We start from the raw sequence: 24,801 nt of genomic DNA on the forward strand, positions 1-24,801 counted from the left end.
CCTCCTGCAATAGGGTCCTATATTTTCGGATCAAACAGATCGCTTTTTCTAGCGGCTTGGCTTTTGAAAGGAAGAAGCTGAGAAAGAAGGGATATCCGGAGGATGTGATTTCTACTCTACTGAGGGCTCACAAGCCCTCTACTTCCTTGGCCTATGACAGAGTTTGGAAGGTTTTTGAGTCTTGGCGAGTTGTGCAGGGTATTGACCCTCAGAGGGCATCGGAGGCGCAGATTCTGGGTTTTTTTTACAGAAGGATCTGAAAACGGGCCTGTGTCAATTCCTTGAAGGTTCAGGACTCGGCTCTGGACTGTTTACTAGGCAAGGTCAATAGATTATCCCTAGTGCTGCATCCGGATGTGGTGAATTTTCTCCAGGGAGTGAAGCATTTGCGCTCCCCCGTTCCTAAGGTATGCCCTTCCGGAACCCTCAATCTAGTCCTCAAAAGCATGTGCGCCTCGCCTTTTGAGCCTCTTAAAAGGGCTACCATAAAGGATCTCACTTTGAAAGTGGTCTTCCTGGTGGCTATTTGTTACGCTAGAAGGGTTTCAGAACTTCAAGCCCTATCCTGCAGGGTGTCTTTCCTGCGAATTTCTGACTCAAGGGTTTCGTTACGGATGGTTCTTTCCTTTTTACCAAAAGTCGTGTCGGCTTTTCATCTGAATCAGTCGGTTGAACTTCCCACTTTTCAGGATCTGGAAGCTGGTTCGCCTCATGCTAAGGACTTAAGGCGACTCGATGTTAGGGGAGCCTTATTGCATTATTTGGAGGTTACTAACAGCTTTAGGCTATTGACCACCTGTTTGTGTTATAGAGTGGAGCCAAGAAGTGTCAGAAAGCATCCAAAGCTACTATTGTGTGGTGGTTGAAGGAAGCTATTGCGTCCATATATATCCTGCGGTTGTCCTGTCCTGGAGGGGTTAAGGGCGCATTCTACCCATTCCCAGGAGGCTTCCTGGGCAGAATGTCAGCTGGTGTTGCTGCAAGAGATTTGCAGGGCGGCTACTTGTAAGTCTTTACATACCTTTGCCAGACACTACTGGTTGGACGTCCAGGCTCAGGACGTCGGCAATTTCGGTGAGAGCATCATTCGAGCGGGACTATCCCGGTTAGGGAAGCTTGGGTACATCCCAGGAGTCTAGACTGATCTGGGTACGTACAAGGAAAGGAAAATTGGTTCTTATCTGCTAATTCTTGTTCCTGTAGTACCACAGATAAGTCCAAAGTCCCGCCCAGGAGAGGTAGAAAGTACATGGTGAGTCCACTCGATCTATCTTTTTCCTTTCATACGGCATACTTCTGAAGAATGGCACAAGCTGTTTTCCGGTCAATTACATTTGATTGAAGTTTGATTGTTATTCTTTTCCCCTGCTCGTTATGGTTAACTTTAGAGTAGGTTATAAGCTTCGGTTTCTTATTTCTGCTTAGTACTGAGTAATACTAAGGACATGCAGGTGACACACGGGGTTAAGAGGCGGTGCCTGCAAAACTTTCACTGTCTCCATCTGCTGGAAGGGAGGCAGAACCCAGGAGTCTGGACTGATCTGTGGTACTACAAAAACGAAAATTAGCAGGTAAGAACCAATTTTCCTATACTGCCTCCTTTATAGTAAGATCCCTGAGGCAGGCCCAGCGCAACAGAGTGTGCAATTGCATGTGACAGCATACTAAGGGGGCCGTGCTAGATCAGCTGGTAGGTGACTTGGTTACAGTCCCCAATGGATTCGGGCCTGGGGGATGGGGGGAGGAAGCATGCTATGCCAACATATCTGAGCTGCAGCGGAGCTGGCAGCAAGACAAGGCAGTGAGGAGGGGAACTGACAGCGACTGCCACTTTTTTTTTTTTTTTTGTTTAATTTCAGTACCTTCCTGCTGCTCTGCACCAAGGGCCGGTCCACCTGACCCAACTGACCTCATAGGCAGCCAATGGCTAGAACTGGCAGGGGCTGCACAACTTATCTGCACAGAGGCTGGCTGGAAACAAGGCAAGAGCAGCAGCAACAGAAGCTTTGAGGCGGAAAGGAGCTGGTCAGAAGGAAGCTGCACTGGGTGTCTTGTCAGCCTGCATGGGACTGGGGAGGGGAGGGGGGGTTGCAGCAAGCAGGAGGGCAGCACAGCAGCAGCTTTGCTTTGAGCAGAAGAGAGGGCAGAGGTGTTATCCTGTTTGGAGCTGGAAAAGGTAACCTGAAAGAGAATTGAAATGAAGGGGGCAGAGAGCAAACTGGGCAGAGCATTGATCTGAAGACAGGGCATGGAGCAGGGAGCAAACTGGTCAAAGCATTAAGCTGGGGGAGGGGATCATGGAGAAAACTGGGCAGGGCACTGAGCGGAGGGAGGGGGCGGAAGGAAAAGGAAAATTAGTTTCTTACCTGATAACTTTCATTCCTGTAGTACCACGCATCAGTCCAGACTCCTGGGTTTTGCCCCCTTCCCCCTAGCACAGAGCTTTCCAAAGTGTGTGTCGCGACACTTTAGTGTGTCACCTGAGGTGTGCCGGTGTGTCGCGCAAGCCCGGTGCACGTGACACACCTGCAAGTGGGAGCCAATGCGGCCGCCGGTGGAGCTCATCCCACTGGCGGCTAAGCAGTGAAGAATCGTTGTGCTGTGTGCTGCAGACACACAGCAGGAAGATTGGTAAGGCCGTGGTGAGTTCACGTCACCACGGCCCGAAGAAAAAGGGCACGTCTAAACGTGCAGGTACTCCGCCTCCTTCCTGCCCTCGCGGCCCCGGAAGAAAAATGTTGCCGGAGCCGCACGGGCAGGAAGGAGATGAAGCAGCCGCGTGCAGAAGAGGAGCCGCATTGTTGCAGCGGGCGAGAAGAGGCCCGGTAGCAGGGCCCCCACCGCGGATCGGCCCGAGAAGATCAGGGCCGCTGCAGAGCCGATCCTGCAGCGACCCGTGAAGAGGAGGCCCAGAGGTAAGAGAGAGGCTGAGGGCCCGTAGAGTGCGTGTATTAGCTGAGTTGAGAGATTGGGTGCCTGAATGAGCTGAATTGAGAGATTGTGTGCGTGTATGAGGCGAGTTGAGAGATTGGGTGCCTGTGTGAGTTGAGAGATTGGGTGTGGGAGTGAGGACCTCAATGTTTGCAGAGACAGCATGTGAGAGCCTGTGTGTGTGAGAGAGAGACAGCATGTGACAGTTAGAGCCTGTGCATGAGCAAGACAGCATGTGGGAGAGAGAGAGCCTGGGTGTGTGAGAGTCAGACAGCATGTGCAAGAGAGAGACTGTGTATGAATGATTGTATGAGAGAGAGAGAGCATGTGAGAGTGAGAGCCTGTGTGTGTGTGAGAGAGAGAGAAAGCATGTGAGAATGAGAACCTGACTGTATGTTTGAGGGAAGAAGATAGATGGAGAGAAAAGAAATAGAAAAAAAGACAATATGAAATGAATTGGCAAAAAAATAAGAAAGGGGAGGTGGAACAAAAAAGCCTGGGACCAACCGATTAGAAAACTAAGATCAGACTGCAAAGGTAAAAAAAAAAAAAAGAAATAAATTACTTTTTACTGATTGGCACATGTAATCTTTGTTAATGTCAAGAGTAGCACTTTCTCTATGCGGATCTCACAATGTACGAGATAAACATGGAGGAAGTGGAAACCCACGGGGCCTGCACAGAGGCGGCAGCAGAATGGGCTTCAGTGCCAATAGCAGCAATCAGCGCCTCCCCAATAGCCATGCAGCATCAGTGGCAGCAGAGGAATGAGAGAGGCTCTGAGGTTGCTGGCAAAAGAAAGAGAGGGGGTCTGCCTTTAGTGTGTGCATGTGTATGAATGGGTGCCTGCCTGGGGGTGTATGTGTGTGAATGGATGGGTGCCTGCCTGGGGGATGGTGAGGGAGTGGTGTGAGAATGATTGGGAACTTGCCTGGGTGTGTGTGTTTGTGTGTATGTGAGGGAGCCAGAGAGAGTGTGTATGAGAAAATCCAGGGGAGTAAGAGTTTGTGTGTGGGGTGTGTGTGGAGGGGGAGAGAGTGTCTTAGAGCCTGAGAGTGTGTCAGTGTCTGTGAGAGCGAGAGCGAGAGGTTATGGTGGGTATAAGAGCATGAATGTGTATGTGTGAGAGAGAATGGACATGTGAGTCTGTGTGAGAGAGGATAACCTCTGGGAAATTGTAAAAAATGTATATGATTTTAATTAACAGAAATTCTATTTATCAGTAGTTTTAAAATATTCTTTTATTAGTATGGTTTTACTATTATAACTGATGCTTTATGTTTCTTGATTTTATTTGTTTTATGAGGAATGGTGGTTCTGTTTTTCCATTGTTAATACACAGAGTCTGGCTTCTTGGAGTTTCCATTTCAGTTTTTGTCTAATTTGTGCTCCTTTATTTTGTATTTGGTGAGGGTCTGTCTCTGCTCTGTGTGTGTGACCATGATGAGAGATTCTGCTAGCATAGGGATCTATAGCAATCGGGTTTGTTTTGTTTCCTCAGTAGGTGGTGTATTGGTATCCTAGGACCCAGTGTAATATTTACCCTTGCTTTTTCACAGGTAGAGTTATTGTTGTTTGAGTCCTTGGTGTTATTACTGTTATGTTACAATGGGATTGCAGTATAGATTTTGAGTGTCTTTTTTGCGAGGTTTTATTTTAGTTCACAATGTGCCTGGCAGTGGAAGGTGTTTGTACTGCTGTTACTGTGAGGTGACACCAGCATTTGAAAATATCTTTTAGTATGATGAGCTGTAAGGGAAACATCCAAGCTCCATTGTTTGGGGGAATTTCAGTGGATGCACAGAGTTACAGAACTGGAGGTGCAGGATTTATATTGACATTCTGTCCCTTCCTATAAATTCCAGATTTCACTCTCATAGCCATATAGAATTAGTTGAATGAGGCTATCAAATAATTATATAGTGTGAAACTGGCCAGCTTTTTAAAATTATGCAGAAGACCCTTTGGACTTTTTTTTATTAACACCAAATATTCAAAAGCTGTGTTCATCCCATCAAGCTCATATATCTCATTAAAGAGGTAAACTGAATAACACAATAACTTTGTTTTATTATTGTTACTCATAAATTATAACAACAACATTAATCTTGGAATATTATATATTTTTAATATAAACGAAAGGTTTTCACAAGATATGTTGTGTCGTGAAACATTTTATTATGTATATATTTAAGGAAACATACATAAATTGTCGAAATACATTTCATTCATTTAACCTTTAACCTCCGGTTTGCTTGTAGACTAATTACTGTGTCCCGAAATTATGTTTGTCTAAAAAGTGTGTCACCAACATGAAAAGTTTGGAAAGCTCTGCCCTAGCAGATGGAGACAGAAGTTTTCAAAACAAAACTCCGCCTTATATAGGATGGTGCTACCTACAGTCCGGCAGTATTACTCAATGTCAAAGCAGAATGGCTCTCAAAAAAACCACCATAGCTATGTACAATAACCAGGTCACTTAAACCTTCTAGGAACTGAATCTGTACAACCACTTGAGGACAGTCAATCCAATTTCTGCAGATCTGAAAACAAATCAATCAATAACTGAGCAGACTCTCCCTTACTTCCATGTGTTCCCCGGGCGGGACACTGGACGGATCCGTGGTACTACAGGAACGATAATTATCAGGTAAGAAACTAATTTTCCTTTCCCTGTACGTACCCGGATCAGTCCAGACACCTGGGATGTACCAGAGCTTCCTTACCTGGGATGGGATCTGGAGAGGCCCACTCTAAGTACTGCTTCACCAAAGCCTCCTTCACCCCCGTGCCTGAACATCCAGTCTGAAGCGTCTAGCAAAGGTATGTAAAGACTTCCAAGTTGCCTCCCTGCAGATATCCTGCTGTGAGACCATTTGACACTCCGCCCAATAAGTTGCCTGTGAACGGGTAGAATGAGCCCAAAGATCAAAACGGTACAGGCTTACCACACAGCAAATATGCCGAGCCTATAACCTCTTTCAACCAGCGCAAAATCGTAGCTTTAGATGCCATATTTCCTTGTTTCGGACCAGCCCACAGCACAAAAAGATGGTCCGTCATATGAAACGAGTTAGTAACTTCCAGATAACACAACAACGCCTGAACATCCAGTTTCCGTAAGTCTTTAGACATTAGGTCTGACCGGTCCAAAATGGGAAACGATGGAAGCTCCACTGACTGATTCACGTGAGAAGCAGACACCATCTTCAGAAGAAAGGAAAGGAACCGTCCGCAAAGACACACCAGAATCCAAAATTCTCAGAAACTGCTCCCTACAGGATAGAGCTTGGAGCTCCGATACCCTGCGAGCAGATGTGATAGCGATAAGGAAAATCACCTTTAATGTGAGATCCTTTACTGTAGCTGTTTTCAGAGGCTCAAAGAGTGCCGTACACAGAGCTGAGAGAACCAAGTTCAGATTCCAAGAAGGACAAGAGTGCCTGATCGGGGGACTTAAATGCTTTGACCCCTTTAGGAAACGAGCTACATCGGGGTGAGCAGCCAACGCCATGCCTTGAATGGAACCACGCAAACAACAAAGAGCTGCCACCTGAACCCTCAGGGAACTACACAATAAGCCCTTGGCGAGTCCGGATTGTAAGAAACCTAAAATATCCGACACCGAAGACAGAGTAGGAATAATCACCCGGTCCACGCACCAAGATTCAAAGATTCTCCACATGCGCACATATGCGAGGTTGGTGGATGTCTTGCGTGACCAGAGAAGTGTTGCCACCACAGCGTTCGAATACCTCTCAAAAGCCATGCTGCTAGACAAGGATCAACCTCTTCCAAACACACGGGCCCTTGATGGAGAGGGTCCGGGAGCAATGGCAACCACAGGGGACCGCCACTGCAGGATTGACCAGGTCTGCAAACCAAGGCTGTCTCGGCCACTCTGGAGCTAAGAGGATGACTTCTGCTGGGTGTAGCTCCACTCTCCTGAGCATTTTGCCTATCAGCGGCCAAGAAGGGAAGACGTACAGCAACACGGTGGTCAGCCAGGGCATCTACCCCTTCTGTTCTTGTTTCTCTGCGGTGACCGAAGAAGCACGGAGCCTTGGCGTTCTGAATTGTTGCCATGAGATCCACGTGGGGTATGCCCCACGTGTCTCATATGAGCTGGAAAGCTTCATCTGCGAGCTCCCATCCCCCGGGATCGAGGCGGTGCAGACTGAGAAAGCCCACCTGAACGTTGTCGACTCCCTGCTGTGCGATTCACTGCAATATGTACTAAATGGTTCTCTGCCCAGCTGATCAGCTGCCAGGCTTCTGTGGCCACTGGCTGGTTCTTGGTTCCCCCTTGGCGATTGATATAAGCCACCGTGGTCGCATTGTGGAAAGAATTCTGACCGACTTCCCCTGGAGGAGAGGGTGGAATGCTTGCAACGCTAACCACACTGCCCTGGTTTCCAGATGGTTGATCGACCACAGATTCTTCCTGGGACTACTGTCCCTGCACAGACTTCCTCGGGCAAACTACTCCCCAACCGGAGAGGCTGGCGTCCGTGGTGACTGGAGCGCGCCGTATCCATAAGAGGGAGAAGTAAATGAAACTGTTCGGAGACTGGATTCCAACACCAAAGCAATGCTGACTGTAAAGGACGCATATGAGCAAAGGCCAAGGGCACCAGCTCCAGGGTCGAAGTCATGGAGCTGAGAACCCGCAAATAATCCCGCACTCTGGGGAGATGGTCCGAGGTAAGGAACACTCTTCCCCTGTTGGGTGTCAAATAGAGTTCTCAAAAACTCCAAAGACTGGGTAGGCACCAGTCGGCTCTTGGCTAAGTTGATCACCCAACCCAGTGATCACAAGAGTTGAAGCACTTTGTGAATTGCCAATTGGCTGAGCGACTGACTTTGCCCGAATTAGCCAGTCGTCCAGGTATGGATGCACCAGGAACCGCTCTCTGCGCAGATGAGCCACCACCACAACCATTACCTTGGTAAACTTTCTGGGCGAGGTGGCAAGACCAAAGGGCAAAGCTTGAAACTGAAAATGGCGACCCATCACCGAGAACCTCAGAAACTTCTGGTGGTCGGCCCAAATGCCTATGTGAAGATATGCTTCCGTTAGGTCCAGTGATGCCAGAAACTCTCCTTTTCTTACCATGGCAATGACTGATCGTAATGTCTCCATGCGAAAACGTGGCACTCTAAGGCAGCGGTTTACGTGCTTCAAATCCACAATGGGTCAGAAGGACCCCTCTTTTTTGGAGACTACGAAGTAAATGGAAAAACGCCCTTTTCACTGCTCCGCCTGAGGAATCAGGGTGATGGCGCAAAGTTGCAGAAGGCTTTGCAAGGTATCTTGTACTGCCTGTTATTTCTCTTCGTAACCACATGGGGGGACCAGAAACCGCTCCGGAAGGCGGTGTGCAAGATCTAAAGCATAGCCTTGATTTATCACAGTAAGGACCCAGTGGTCCGACGTCACCTTGACCCATTCCTCGTAAAACAGGGACAATCTGTCCCCAACAGCTGGAACTGAGGAATGGGTCAGCGTCCCTTCATTGGGAAGACTTGGCCCCAAATGCGGACTGGGTAGCCCCAGTTCTGCCAAAGCGTCGGCCACGAAAGGGCTGAGACCAGGACTGTTGGCGACCAGACGCTTACCGAAAGGAAGAAGCTGGCGCTCTGGACGGACAAAATCTCTGATTCCCTCTGAATCGAGACCATGAAGAAAAGGAGCTCCTCGACTTGGACCTATCCTCTGGCAGTCTGTGAACCTTGTTCTCCCCCAGGGACTGAATCATATCCTCGAGGTCCTTGCCAAAAAGCAATTTACCCCTGAAAGACAACGACCCCAGCTGAGCCTTGGAGGAAATATCCGCCGACCAGTTTCTTAACCACAGGAGTCGATGAGCCAAGACTGCCGACACCATGGATCTGGCCGAAGTCCGTAACAGATCATAAAGTGCATCCACACTATAAGCGATCGAGGCTTCCAGACGCCCTGCTTGCTGTGCTTCTGCATCGGAAAGACCTTCATTAGACTAACTGCTGAACCCAGCGAAGGCCCGCTCGTAAGGCAAAATTGCTGCACATAGCTGCCCGCACTCCCAGTGCCGAGACTTCAAAAATTTTCTTGAGCTGCAGCTCCAACTTTCTATCCTGCAGGTCCTTCAGGGCTGTAGCCGGGATTGTGGTCTTTTTGGTGACTGCGGACACTGCCGTGTCCACCATGGGCACCAGCAGTATGTCAATTACTTCCTCCGGAAGAGGATATAGTTTATCCATAGCCTTGCTAACTTTCAATCCCAGATCCGGGGTATCCCATTCTCTATATAGCAAGTCCGTGGCAGAAAAATGAAAAGGAAAGGAAGTAGCCAGGCCCCTCAGATCCAACAACACTGGGTCCATCGCCCCTAGCCTGGACTCCTCTGGTGGCCCATCTATGTCTAGCTCTCAAAGTATGGCAGGGATAAGCGGAGCCAACTCCTCCCTCCTAAACAGACTCACCACCTTAGGGTCGTCTCCTTCCACAATGTGAGAGCCTCATGCTGGATCCTGGGGATGTTGATCAGGTCTGTATCCACCCCCATCGGAGGCTTGCCCTGCGGGTCCTGGGCCCGTATCAGTCTGATGAGCCCCTGTACACAAAGGGCGCTTAGCTTTGGAGGACCCAGAGATTCCCTTAGACTTAAGACTGCTTTCGAGAAAGAGACTTAAGACCACTAGAGGAAGTTTTACCCCCAGCCTGCAGCTTCCCTTCCCTCCTGGCTTTAAAAGCCTTATGGAGAAATAAAATAAACTCAGAGGAGAAGGAGGAAGAGGAGGAGGAGTCAGAAGCCCCCTCAGGGCTATCCTCTGTTGCAGTTGAGAGAGGCTGTAAAGGTTTGCTCCCTCCAGGAAACCCTGGCTGAGGAGAGAAAGGAGGAGGGAGAATCCCCTCTCCCATAGCTGCACGAGTCGCTGATCTAAAGGATTCCAAAATGGCCTGTTCCCACGCGCAGCAGGAACGGATCTGCCTCAGCTGATCTCAGTGCAGCTAACACTGAAGGAGTTCGGGCAGCCTTGCCTTTAACCATTTTCGCGGCCCTGGAGGATCCCCCTCTTCCAGGAAGACACGCCGAGCACAGCCCCTCCCGAGAAAGACGCATGCGGGCCGAGCCACATGCGAGGCACGCAGACAAGCACAGCATTGGGCAGCGGGCCTGAGAAAGCTAAAATTCAATTCTGTAAAAAATAATCACGGTCTGCCCAAGCGCCAAGTCAGGGAAGGAAGAGAGCTGCAGTGCCGGTGACACTGACAGAAAATGAAAGAAAATCAAAAAGAAAATTATTCTTTACCTGCTAATTTTCGTTCCTGTTGTACCACGGATCAATCCAGACAGTGGGTTATGTCCCCCTTCCAGCAGATGGAGTCAGAGCAAAAACTAATAGGTTGGCGCGCCCTCTGTGCCCCTCAGTATAAAGAATATCAAAGCAAGCAAGGAACATTGAATGGATCAAGTAACACTGAATTCTTTTTAACTTTAAACATGTAGAACTGAGTCAAAAACTTGCAAAAATGAACTATGAGTCACATAACATCACAAGTGAATTAAGCAGTCAAGCTAAGAACAATCCCTATCCCATAGATCCTTAGGAAGGGCGTCTGGACTGATCCGTGGAACTACAAGAATGAAAATTAGCAGGTAAGGAATAATTTTCTTTTCCCTGTACGTACCCGGATCAGTCCAGACAGTGGGATATACCAAAGCTTCCTACAAAGGGAGGGCCCCGGATAGCCCAGCAAAAATGACTTGAGCACCAAAAGAACCAAACACCGGTGGTTGTACATTCAAGCAATAATGACGTACAAACGTATGCAACAATTTCCAGGTAGCTGCTCTGCATATCTCCTGTGGAGAGACGGCCCGGCTTTCTGCCCAGGAGGCCGCTTGAGCACGACGCGAATGAGCTTTGATGCCATCCGGATGTGAGCGACCCGCACCGATGCACACTGAAGAGATTGCTTCCTTTAGCCAACGAGCAATGGTGGTTTTAGAAGCCTTGTTTCCTCTGTTGGGACCACTCCAAAGGACAAAGAGGTGGACCGCTAAGCGGAAATCATTAGTAACCTCCAAATAGTGAATGAGGATGCGCTTAACAGAGTCGAAGTTCTCTGGATTCTTCGACCGGAAAAGATGGACGATCCACCGTTTGATTCACATGAAAAGCGGAGACTACCTTAGGCAGGAAAGAAGGTACCGTGCACAAAGATACTCCAGAATCTGAGAAACGGAGGTAGGGCTCCCTACACAACAGAGCTTGTAGTTCAGAGATCCTCCGAACAGGTAGTTACCAGGAAAACCATCTTGAGTGTGAGATCCTTGACGGTAGCTCTTGCCAGTGGCTCGAAAGGCAGACCGGTGAGAATCTGGAGGACCAAATTCAGGCTCCAAGAGGGACACAAACTGTGAACCGGTGGTTTTATGTGCTTCACTCCCCGCAAAAATCATATAATGTCAGGATAAGATGAGAGAGGAGCTCCATCCACGTGGGGAACCAAGGGCCGCCCCCTGGACCCTCAGGGAATTGTAGGCCAAGCCTTTCTCCAGGCCTTGTTATAAAAAGGAGAGAATGTTGGCTACCAAAGCACGACGTGGAGAAACATGCACGGAGTCACACCAGGTCTCAAATACTTTCCAGACTCGCACATATGCGATGGATGTAGACGTTTTTCGGGCTTTGAGGAGGGTGGAAACAGCAGCATCTGGGTAACCTCATCTTCTCAGTCTGTGCCTTTCAAAAGCCAGGCCGCAAGACAGACGTAATCTGCCCGGTCGAAAAATACCGGCCCCTGACGTAGGAGGTTCAGTAGATGCCCCAGCCGAAGAGGTCCTTCCAGTGCCATGTTGACTAAGTCTGCAAACCACGGTCTGTGGGGCCACTCCAGTGCCATGAGGATTGCTGGCCCTTGGTGGACTTCTATTCTTCGAATCACTTTTCCCACCAGGGGCCATGGCGGAAACATAGAGTGGAAAGTTTTGTGGCCATGGGAGGACTAGAGCATCCACTCCTTCCGTGCCGTGCTCTCTTCTGCAACTGAAGAAGCGCGGGGCTTTCGCATTCTGTTGAGTGGCCATGAGGTCTAGATGGGGGGTTCCCCATAGTCGGAAGAGCAGCTGCACTGCTTCTGACAGTTCCCACTCTCCGGGATCTGAGCGTTGACGGCTTAAGAAGTCTGCCTGAACATTGTCCACTCCCGCGATGTGGGAAGACGCTAGCCTGGTGAGGTGAAGCTCCGCCCACACCATCAACTTGTCCATCTCCTGGGATACATGACGGCTCCTTGTTCCTCCCTGACGGTTGATATACACTACTGTCGTCGCGTTGTCGGAGAGTATTCGCACCGCTCGCCCCTGGACTAGGGGGAGGAAACGCTGCAACGCGAGATGAACTGCTCTGGTTTCCAGGTGACTGATCGGCCATTGCGCTTGCAAGGGCATCCATTGACCCTGAGTCTACAGCCTCTCGCACACCGCCCCCCCAGCCGGAGAGGCTGGCATCTGTGGTGACGATCACCCACTAGGGAACCTCTTAAGTCCACTCCCTGCAATAAGTGATCCAGGCTGAGCAGGCTGTCCCTGGCCGAGTCCGGCAGCGGGAGCCATGCTTGAAACTCCCAAGATACTGGCTTCCAGCGAGAGAGCAATGCACACTGTAGAGGACGCAGATGTGCGAAGGCCCAAGGAACTAAATCTAGAGTTGAAGCCATAGAGCCCAGTACCTGGAGATAGTCCCATGCTGTGGGAAGCGGAAAGCAACTGAAGCACTGAACCTGAGCCAGTAGAGATTGCGCCCGGTCCCGAAGGAAGACCTTGCCCAGCCTGGTACTGAAATGTGCTCCTAGGAAGTCTATCATTTGCTAGGGCGTAAGACTGCTCTTGGCAAGGTTGATAACCCATCCAAGCAAGCAGAGAAGATAAAGGACTGTCGACCGCTCGTTGGCACAGATCCCTGGACTTTGCTCGGATGAGCCAGTCGTCCAGGTAGGGGTGCACTAGGATCCCTTCCTTCCATAGAGCTGCCACAACAACAACCATCACCTTGGTGAATGTGCGCGGTGCAGTCGCCAGACCAAAGGGCAGAGCCTGAAACTGAAAATGCTGGCTGAGGATCTTGAAGCGGAGAAAGCACTGGTGATCTTTCAGTAAAAGGATGTGTAGATAGGCATCTGTCAAGTCCAAGGAAGCTAGGAATTCCCCTTCGTGTACCGCTGCTATCACAGAGCGCAATGTTGCCATCCGGAAATGTGGAATTCTAAGGGCCCTGTTGACCATCTTGAAATCAAGGATTGGACAAAAAGACCTTTCCTTCTTGGGAACTATGAAGTAGATGGAATAATGGCCTACCCTTGTTGCGCCAAGGGCACCGGAGGAATGGCCCCTAAGTCCAGGAGACGATCAAGTAACTGGCGAACTATGCATTGTTTCTTCACTGGTCCACAAGGGGAGAAGACAAACCTGTCTCTTAGGGGCCGAGCAAATTCTAAAGCGTAGCCGTGTTGTAGAATATCCAGGACCCATTGGTCTGAGGTGATTTTGACCCACTCCTCGTAGAAGAGAGACAGCCGTCCCCCTATCCTGGGGGTCAAAGAGTGGACCGGCAATATTTCATTGGGAGGGCTTGGAGGGAGTCCCTTGTGAGGGATTATCCTTGATTGGTCTTCGTCCCCGAAAGGAATGGGACCAAGACTGCGACCTGGAGGAGAGCGTCCTCTGTGAAACTGGTTGTGATTGCCAAAAGCGACATTGTCCCCGGAAATGGGTACGAGTAGCACTGAATGTCCTGGAACTCGGAGGACAATCCTCGGGTAACTTGTGTACCTTATTCTCACCAAGGGACTTGATGAGCTGGTCCAGCTCCTCCCCAAACAGCAACTTTCCTTTGAATGGCAGGGAGCCCAGCTGAGACTTGGAGGAAGAATCAGCTGACCAGTTGTGGAGCCAAAGCAGGTGTCTAGCCGAGATTGCAGAGACCATAGATCGGGCCAGCAACTGGAGAAGGTCATAGAACGCATCTGCTCCATAAACTATTACCGCTTCCAAGCGTTCCACCTGCTACGCCTCCCCTGGAGGTAGCTCTTGAGTACTGAGCAGCTGTTGTACCCATCTGAGGCCTGCTCTTTGCATAAGAGAGCTACAGACAGCCGCTCTGACACCCAAAGCTGACACCTCAGACTCTCTTTAGGTATACCTCGAGCTTACGATTCTGCATATCTCGCAGAGCTGCGCCCCCAGTGACTGGAATGGTCGTTCTTTTTGTGACCGCCGACACTGACGCATCCACCTTGGGGACCCTGAGGAAATCCAAGGAGTCTTCAAGGAGTGGGTACAACTTCTCCATCGCTCTGCCGACCCTCAGAGAAGCCTCCGGAGCATCCTACTCCCTGGACAACAACTGAAGGAGCATGGGATGAAAAGGAAATGTCTTAGCTGGTGGGCGAAGGCCCGCCAGGACGGGATCACCCTTCCTTGCCGTCGGATTGGGCCCTGTAGCGTCTTGTGGGGCCTCAATATCCAGTTCGTCCAGTACATGGGGGATAAGAGGATCTAACTCATCCCTCTGAAAAAAATCACAACACCCGGGGATCAGCCCCTTCTAGTTGGATCATCCAGGTTTGGATCAATAGCAGGGTCCTGATGTGGTGGATTGGAAATGAGAGGGTGAGAAACCATCCATACCCGGGAGGACCCCTGTGGTACCCCTGGTGCTTGGGGGACCCCAGGGAAACTCCTGGTGCTTGAGGAGTGGGTGCCATAACATTCCCAGACTCATCCAGCCTAATTACCTTGGGGGGGGGGCTGACACTGGGTCCATCCTTGCTAAATAGGAATTATGGAGCAAAAGAATAAACTCTGCAGAGAAAGGCTCTGGAGGAGCAGGTGGCGGGACCGCAGGAAATTGCCCCGATGGTGCGTCTGTATCTGGGAGAATCGCGGGAGTCAAAATCGGCTGTGAGGGAAAACATTTGCAGTCTGCAGCTGAATCTGGCTGTGTCGGAGCAGGCAGTGCAGGAGACAAAATAGTCGCCATTCCCGCGTTGGACGGGAACGGGGCCGATCTCTCCGAGGGCATGCGCGCTCGAGCGGGCGAAGCAGAATGCCCCGCTGCTCTTGAGGTACCCTCTTCACCGGGGAGGCATCTCACACATAGGTCTTCCCGGGAGAGCCGCGATCCGGGCTCTCCACAGGCACAACATCGCATCGGACGCAGCATCGAGTGGGGGGGGGATGGGACAGAGCCGGCACAGAAATCACCCCCCGGAGGCTGTCAGCAGCAACAAGAAAAACCTGTGCTGGCAAGGTAAACAAACGACAATTTAAGGAAATAAAATTTAAACAGAGGAATGGGACCTCTCTGTCAGACTGTAGGTGGCACCATCCTATATAAGGCAGAGTTTTGTTTTGAAAACTTCTCCATCTGCTAGGGATGGGGGGTCAAAACCCAGGAGTCTGGACTGATCCGGGTACATACAGGGAACTGGGTATTTAGCTGAGGGAAGGGAAGAGCCTGGGAATGGGGGGCATAAACTGGACGTTGAGGTGGGGGAGGTAGAGTAAGATGAGTTTGAGCCTAGGGAGAAGAAATGTTGGGGGCTGTGGGGTGTTTCAAGCAGGGTCAGATTTAAAATTATGGCACCCATTTTTTTTTTTTTTTTAATGCATCTCTACTGTCTGCTGGAGTCAGAGAGATACTGAGGGACTGCAGGTGGCACTCTCTCTTATGTAGCAGTGTCCAAAGTTTTGTCTCTGACTCCATCTGCTAGTAGGGATGCATAACCCACTGGTCTGAAATGATCTGAGTATGTACAGGAATTAAAATTATGGCACCCATAGGCAAAGAATCAGAGGTGGAAGATTTTATCCCCAGAAATCAAACAGCCACAGAGGGAGTCCCAGTTTGTGGTACCTTTAGAATTTGGTGACCAAGGCACGTTCCTATGTTGCCTATGTCTGATGTAATTTTACAGTACTCCTGGGGGAATTTGGCATCTGATATCAGATATAATACAAAAAATGAATTATTACTCAAAGGGAATGATTGTATTGTGCTTTGATTTTAAAATATTGATTGTGCACTGAATGTGCTGGAAACTGTCTGTTTGGACTGTGACAAGGCAACATTTGTAAAGGAAAATTGGTTCTTACCTACTAATTTTCGTTCCTGTAGTACCAAGGATCAGTCCAGACTGCTGGGTTATGCCTCCCTTCCAGCAGATGGAGTCAGAGAAAAGCTGAAAAGCACCCCCCATATAACCCGGTGTGCCACCTGCGATCCTTCAGTAGAATCAATATCAAAGCAGAATGAAGTAAATTTAGCAACCAAAGACTAGATCAACACGAGAACCTTGTAATCAATATAACTTGTGAATAAATAACCATGTGGTAACATAGGTGCTCAACACTGTGGGGAAAAAAGGAATGTTCTTCAAAGAGAATAAACAATCAGCTGAGCGGACTCTCCTGTCTAGCATCCCTTGGGCGGGCGTCTGGACTGATCCTTGGTATTACAGGAACGAAAATTAGCAGGTAAGAACCAATTTTCCTTTCCCTGTATGTACCAGGATCAGTCCAGACTGCTGGGATGTATCCAGGCTGTCTTAAATGGGGCGGGACCCGCTCGAAGCACACTGCTGCCAAACGAATCCATAGCCAGATCCCGAACATCTAACCGGTAATGCTTAGCAAACGTGTGCAGGGACTTCCAAGTAGCTGCCCTGCAAATCTCTTGAGGCGATACACATTGGCTTTCCACCCACGACGACGCCTGCGACCTGATGGAATGAGCCTTAAGACCATCAGGAACTGGACGCCCATGACATATGTATGCCGAAGCAATGGCTTCTTTCAACCAGCGGGCAACAGTCGTCTTGGAAGCCTTACACCCTTTCTTAGGACCACTCCACAAGACAAAAAGATGATTTGACAACCGGAAGACATTAGTCACCTCCAATTACTGCATAAGGATCCTGCGAACGTCGAGTTTCCGCAAGTCCCGAGACTGAGGAGAGCCAGAATCCACCTCTGGAAAGGCTGGTAACTCCACTATTTGGTTGACGTGAAACGCCGAAACCACCTTAGGTAGAAAAGAAGGTACCGTCCTGAGCAAAACCCCAGAAACCGTGATACACATGAAAAGGCTCTCTGAAAGATAATGCCTGAAGCTCCGAAACATCTAGCTGAAATGATAGCCACTAGAAACACCGCCTTAAGCGTTAAGTCCTTCAACGTGGCTCGTTTAATAGGCTCGAAGGGAGAACCACAGAGCCCCCGAAGCACCAAGTTCAAACTCCAAGAGGGACAAACTGACCTCACTGCGGGTGCAAATGCTTGGCTCCTTCAGGAAACTAACGACGTCCGGATGTCCTGCAATGGAAGTACCATCAACCTTACCTCTCAAGGAACCTAACGCTGCTACCTGGACCCTGAGGGAGCTATACGCCAGTCCTTTCTTCAAACCTTCCTGCAAGAACATGAAAGATAGAGGCCTTCCGTGGCGACACGTGCAACCCACTGCACCAGGAATCAAACACCTTCCAAACTCGAGAATAAACGAGAGAGGTAGATGTCTTTCGAGCCCACAAAAGGGTGGTAATCACTGCCTCCGGATAGCCCTTCTTTCTCAATTGCCTCCTCTCATAAGCCAAGCCGCCTGATCGACATATACTGGACCTTGATGCAGAAGGTGTGGTAGATGACCCAGACACAGAGGACCATCCACCGCTAGGTTGATTAGATCTGCAAACCACGCCCTTCGAGGCCACTCCGGAGCCACCAGAATGACCGGTCCTCGGTGGGATTCTATGCATCTTAGAACCTTCCCCACCAACGGCCAAGGAGGTAACACAGAGGAGAATGTCTGGAGGCCATGGGAGGACAGGGCATCCACCCCTTCTGCTCCGTGCTCCCATCTGCGACTAAAGAAGCGAGCCACCTTGGCATTCAGTCAAGTCGCCATTAGATCAAGCCGGGGCATCCCCCAGCGGCGAGTCACCAACCTCATCGCCCCGAGGGCAGTTCCCATTCCCCGGGATCTAGCCGCTGTTGACTGAGGAAGTCTGCCTGAACGTTGTCTACCCCAGCAATGTGGGATGCAGCTAAGCAGGTCAGATGGATTTCCGCCTAGGCCATCAATTTGTCCACGACGGAGGCCACCGGCTAACTCTTTGTCCCCCCCTTGCCAGTTTATGTACGCCACGGTGGTCGCATTGTTTGAGAAGATCCTTACTACCTGGTTTCGGACAAGCAGCAGAAAGTGTCGCAACGCTAGGCGTACTGCTCTGGTTTCCAAAGATTTATAGACCAGCTGGCTTGCTGAAGGGTCCATTGACCCTGTGCTGAATGCGACTGACAGACTGCCCCCCAACCGGTCAGGCTGGCATCCATCGTCACGACTATCCATCGGGGATTGTCCAATTCTATGCCCTGAAGCAAGTGATCCGGGACCAATTACCAATCCAGGCTGGACCTGGCCAGTTCCAGCAACAGCAAGGGCAGATGGAACTCCTCCAACTTAGGGTCCCAATGGGAAAGCAAGGCCCTCTGCAAAGGTCTGATATGAGCAAAGGCCCACGGAACCAACTCCAGGGTAGACACCATAGAACCAAGAACCTGCAAATAATCCCACGCCGTGGGTAAAGGAAGGTGCAGCAGGCGTAGAATCTGAGACATCAACTTCTCCATCCTCCCCCGAGGCAGTGAAACCTTGCCCACCTTCGTGTCGAATTGTGCGCCCAGGAACTCCAGCACCTGGAACAGGACAGCTGGCTCTTGGTGTAATTGACAACCCAACCGAGGGAATGCAGCCGGTGCAAAACCAACCGTAACACTGCTGTGCAAAGTTCCTCCGACTTTGCCCAGATGAGCCAGTCGTCCAGGTAGGGATTAACTAAAATGCCGTCCCGACGAAGGCTCGCCGCCACTACCACCATTACCTTGGTGAAGACTCGAGGAGCTGTAGCTAGCCTGAAAGGGAGGGCTCAAAACTGATAATGCTCCCCCAAAACCACGAACCTCAGGAACCTCTGAAGGTGCTGCTGGATTCCTATGTGTAGGTAAGCTTCCGTCAAATCCAAAGAAGCCAAAAACTCGCCCGTGTGGACAGCTGCAAAGACGGATCTCAACGTCTCCATCCGAAACCGAGGTACCTGCAACGCTCTGTTGACCATCTTTAAATCTAATATTGGCCAGAACGATCCTTCCTTTTTGCGGACTACGAAGTAAATGGAATAACGACCAGTCCGACGCTCAGCCGGCAGAACTGCAACAATCGCTCCCAGCGCTTTCAAACCACGACAGAGTCTGAAGCACTACGTGCCGTTTTGCCTGCGACCCACAGGGAGAGACTAGAAACAGGTCCCGAAGCGGCCGAACAAAATCCAAAGCGTAACTGTGATTTACAATATCTAGCACCCACTGATCAGAGGTGATCTTGACCCATTCCTCTCGAAACAGGGAGAGCCGTCCCCTGACCTCCGGAACGGAGGAATAGGTCGGCACACCTTCATTGGGTAGCTTTGTTGGCAGCGAAACTAGGAGAGCTCCCGGAGCGTGGAGGCTGTTTGCCTCGAAAGGAATGCGCCCATGCCTGAGACCAGGGCGAAGTTTGCCAAGGAGCAAAGGAAGAGCCCCTGCCGGACTGGAGACAGCGCTGTCCCCGAAAACGGCCCCGAACGCACGAGCTGGTCTGGGCTTGCCTTCTGGGAGCTTGTAAACCTTGTTGTCCCTCAAGTCCTTAACAAGTTGTTCCAACTCGTCTCCAACCAATAGCTTCCCCTTAAAAGGAAAGGAACCTAATCGCTACTTAGAAGAAGCATCGGCAGACCAATTCCAGAGCCATAATAGCTGCCTCACGGACACAGCCGAGGACATGGTACGTGCAGAAGTGCGGAGTAGATCGTACAGCACATCCACTGTATAGGCTACTGCTGATTCCATACAGTTAGCCTGCACGGTCTCCTCAGGAGGAAGCTCCTGAGATGTGAGCATCTACTGAATCCAGCGGAGGGTAGCTCTCTGCATAAGGCTGCTACAAACGGCAGCCCGTACACCTAAGGCGGAAACCTCAAAAATCTGCTTGAGTAAAACTTCCAATTTTCTATCTTGAAGATCCTTGAGAGCTGTCCCCTCTATGACCGGAATCGTGACTGCAGAGTCCACCTTTGGAACTCTGAGGAGCTCTAATAACTCACTCGGGAGCAGATAAAGCTTTTCCATAGCTCTGCTAACTCGCAAAGATGCCCCCAGTGCATCCCATTCCTGGGACACAATTTGGAAAAACTTTGGATGAAAAAGGAAAGCTCTGAGGCGGACCGCGAAGTCCAGATAAAACAGAGTCTCTCGAAGAAGAATCCATCACCTGTTGCAGAGCCAGAATCTCCAGCTCCTGAAGCACGTGCAAGATTAACGGGTCCAGTTCCTCTTTACGGAACAAACGGATCACCCCCCTCCAGGGGGCGGCCCCCTCTACATCAGCACTCACATCCCCTAGGGAAGGGTCTGGGACCATGGGATCCAAAGGATAGGAGGGTATTGGGAGACCTGCATCTGGAACCGGACGTGGGAGCCGCAGTCCAGCCCCACTCTGGCCCTCCGTTTGATAAAAAACCTTAGCCGGAGGGGGGAGCTGCTCTTCCCAATCAATTTCTGCTTCTAAATAAGCTTTGTGCATTAGTAATACAAACGAAAAAGGGTGCTGTCGCTTTAAGGGCCCCCCCAAGGGAGAAGCGGAATCCTGAGTCAATGCAGAAGGAGGAGCTACAGTAGGCTGCAATCCCCGGTGCCTCTGAGGGCAGGGAATCTCCTCCCTCCGAGCTCTGCATATCATGGTCAGGCAAGATGACCACAGCTCCCGATGTACCGAGGGAGGGAGGAGTACTCTGTCCCCGGGTTGCCTGCCTGTTTCCCAAGCCGCGCGATCGCGGCAGAGCCGTTTTTATCCCGAAATCGGCCCTGGCGAATGCCCCTCGCCCCCGGGAATACATCAGGAGCAAAAGCCTTCGCAGGAGAGTCGGTAGACCGGCTCCCCAAATGCTGCACAAGGAGACCCACACGGCATTAAAAAAAATGCGCGAAAATACAGCTGCAACCAGGTGAAGAAATCCACCCCTGCCGGAGACCCGGGAGAAGATCGGCAGGCTGGGGCTGACTAAAAAGGTAGAGAGCACTGTAAAATCTACCTGTTAATGTGATTTTTTTTTTTTATGTCAGCCACCGAGCAGGGGAATCACCCTCCCTGCCTCCACTATACAGGCACTAGCACCCCCAAGAGGAATGACTCGTCTCTGGATCTGTATAGGAGGGGGGGGGGGGGGGGAGGAGAGGGGCCAGCCCACCGGTAAATCTCCCCCACCAAACTCACTGGGAAAGGGACAAAGCTCCGGGTATAGAGACTGTAAGGCACTGCCCTGCCTTGCCTGCCCTTAACCAATGCGCAAACATTTTTTTTTTTTTTTTTTTTAAACTTACAGCATGTTGAACTAGCCAAAGGAATAATCAGTAAAGCACTGACTATAATTTAGTAACCCAACAATAATTTTCTGAAAGGATCAGGACCGCAGGTTATGCCATCCTATCATCTGCTGGAGCCACAGAATACTGAAGGATCGCAGATGGCACACCGGGTTATATGGGGGTGCTTTTCAGCTTTTCTCTGACTCCATCTGCTGGAAGGGAGGCATAACCCAGCAGTCTGGACTGATCCTGGTACATTCAGGGAAATTGTAATTAGTGGTCAACTATTCTGTATTTGGTGATGGTATCTCTGTGTTCTGCAAGTGTGATTGACGTGAGATGATGTATTCTGCTAGTGTATAGGGATCTGTAGCAGTCTTGTGCATTTTGTTTTCCCAACAGGAGGAGTATTATTTTGTAGATCCTGGTGTAAATTTTGCAGTGCTGCTCTTCCATTGGTAGAGTTGTTGCTGTGTGAATCCTGCAACTTAGTATTGCTATGATATGGCAGGTTTGAGGTTGGCTACATATGGCGTGTTTGTCTTCTTTTTGCAGAATTTTGTATTATTTCATGCCTGGTAATGGAGAACATTTGTGATACTGTTGCTTAGACGACACCAGAATTTGAATTTTTTTTTTTTTGGTATGGTGAGTTGTACAGGGCCCTGCGCTGCCCACTTTCCTTTCTATTGTATGTTTTGTTATTGGGAAAAAATGCTTAAACAAGTCTTAGGAAACAGAATCTGGCAGGGGGATGGGGCAGCATAAGCACTGTTCGCATGGGGCAGCATAAGCACTGTTCGCATGGGGCAGCAAAAAGCCTAGCACCGGCCCTGCCCTGAGGACAGATTTGGAAATCACTAACCTGAAGAGGAATGGCACTGAACTTACCTTTCTCCATCCCTTCTGATGCCTCTTCTGCAATTAGACCAGAGCGAGCCGTGGCAGTCACTATATACCCCCAATCCCTTGCCCTTGCGACTAACCCTTCAGCAAAGCTAGCACTGCACTTGGTGGATGTCTACGAGGAAAAAAGAATAAAAAACCCAAACAATCTTAACCTGTAGTCAGAGGTTATTACAATTATCTAACAAAGCCACAAAAATAAAGATCCATAAATAGGATACAGCATGCAGGTGACCTCTTACTAGTGAGAATATGTTCAAACTGTTTTCCACAGCTACACTCCCTACCAGATCAGCATCCCCATTCTGGGTCACTTAGGAAGAATTCTCACCTGCACCTTCTTTTCTAACCTTTATGAATTTTACGCAAAGCAGACTATAACAGTTGCCAACTGCCACTAAATGGAGCTTTAAAACTGACCTCCCTGTGAATCCCGACAGCCCTCTGACCGCTTGTGTTCCGTCGCTCGGATAATGACGTAACCCTACCCGCTCCACCAATCAGCAACACGACCCTCCTCCTTACCTTCTGCTTCAAGCTGTTGTTTATAAAAGCAACGTTTGTATTGGTTGGCCACTTGGATCTGTAACGTTTTACTATTGGTTGATGCTGTCAATTATGTATTGATGTCATCAAGTCAGGGTGAGAAGAACTGAATTAGGCGATGAGATAAAGAGAGGTTGAAGTGAGGAAGGCAGGGCTATTTTTTTTGCTGCCCTGTGACAACAATGATTGTGCTGCCCCATCCCCCCGCCCGATTCTGGTTTTCCAATACTTTAAGTGTTTTTCCAACAACCAAACATACAATAGAAAGGGAAGTGGGCAGTGCAGGATATTTCCCTGTACAACTCGCCATACAAAAAAAAATTTAAATTCTGGTGCGGTCTAAGTAACGCTAACACAAATGCTCTCCACTACCAAGCAGATTGACATTGTGAAATAATACAAAATTCTGCAAAAAGGCAAACACTCAAGACATATGCAGCGAACCTCAAACCTGTCATATAGCAATACTAAAACGCACGAGTCACACAGCAACAACTCTACCTATGGAAGAGCAGCACTACAAAAATTACACCAGGATCTACAAAATACTCCTCCTCCTGTTGGGAAACCACAATGCACAAGACTGCTACCGATCCCTATAAACTAGCAGAACACATTAGCTCACCTCGATCCCACTTGCAGAACACAGAGCACCCACCACCAAATACAGAATAGTTGACCACTAATTACAATTTACAAATGTTGCCTCCTCACAGTCCAAACAACCAGCCTCCAGCATATTCAGCGCACAATCGATATTTTAAAATCAAAGCACAATACAATCAATTCCTTTGGGTAATAATTCATTTTTTGTATTATATTTGATTTACTGCTCAAAGATACCAAATTTCCCCAGGAGTACTGTAAAATTACATCAGGCATAGGCAACATAGGAACGTGCCTTGGTCACGAAATTCTAAAGGTACCCACAAACTGGGACTCTCTCTAAGGCTGTCTGATTTCTGGGGTCAAAATCTTCCACCCCTGGTTCTCCGCCTATGGGTGCCACAATTTTAAATCTGACCCTGCTTGAAACACCCCACAGCCCCCAACATTTCTCCTCCCCAGGCTCAAACTCATCTCACTCTACCTCCCCGCCTCAACTGCCAGCTTACTCCCTCCATTCCCAGGATCTACCCCTTTCTCAGCTAAATACTCAGTTCCTTTCCTGCCCTGTGCCCCCTCCCTCCACTCCATGCCCTGCCCTGCCCAGTTTCCCCTCCCTCTGCTCAATGCTTTGTCCAGTTTCCTCCCTGCCCCCTCCCCAGCTCAATGCCCTGCCCAGTTTCCTCCTTTCCCCATACCCCCATCCCCAGCTCAATGCTCTATCCAGTCTGCTCTCTGCCTCCTTCCTCCCTCCCTCAGCACAATACTCTGTTTCAGGTTACCTTTTCCAGCTCCAAACAGGCTGACACCTCTGCCCCTCTCTTATACCTACCCAACACAAAGCTACTGCAATGCAGCACTCTTCCTCTTTGCCGCTTTCTGCAACCCCCAGACCCAGGCAGGCTGACAGGACACACAGTGCAATTTCCTTCTGACCAGCTACTCCACCGCCCCCCCCCCCCCCACCCCAAGCTTCTGTTACTGCTCCTCCTGCTGCTTGACACACCAAGAGGCACCGTGGGAAACTGCTGGGGCAATAGAGAGAAGCGCACGAAACACTGTTTCAAGAACCCACGGCAGATCCTAGCATCTCCAGCGTAGCGAGCAGGCGGCGGCAGCTGAGTCACGGGAGAGGCTGCATCCTCAGGTCTCGAACCCACAGCAGGCGAAGAACGAGGATCGTGGGCATCCATTCAGGCAGCCAGTTGCCCAACGGATCCAGCCAGGACACCCAGGTATTGTTGTTGCTGTTGTAGCTGCAGAGCCAACCCAGGAAGATCCTGGGGTCCTGGTACCTCGGCCGAGTCCATGGCCTTGCAATCTGTTGTGAGTGAGCTGTTTAGTGGACCCTTGGGCCGACCTG

The 24,801-nt window shown here is 49.9% G+C and overlaps 1 protein-coding gene across 1 annotated transcript in view; it reads right to left on the reverse strand.

The window, feature by feature from the left end:
* MCRS1 (microspherule protein 1) overlaps positions 1-22,814 on the reverse strand; it is a 119,465-nt gene extending 96,651 nt beyond the window's left edge. The window contains 2 exon segments of the mRNA XM_029594682.1: positions 22,272-22,401; positions 22,707-22,814. Of these exon segments, the coding sequence (XP_029450542.1) occupies positions 22,272-22,281 (10 nt within the window). The 5' untranslated portion in view covers positions 22,282-22,401; positions 22,707-22,814.
* Between the last annotated feature and the right edge of the window lie 1,987 nt (positions 22,815-24,801).

This window comes from Rhinatrema bivittatum, chromosome 3 (genome assembly GCF_901001135.1).
Source record: "Rhinatrema bivittatum chromosome 3, aRhiBiv1.1, whole genome shotgun sequence".
NCBI lineage: Eukaryota > Metazoa > Chordata > Amphibia > Gymnophiona > Rhinatrematidae > Rhinatrema > Rhinatrema bivittatum.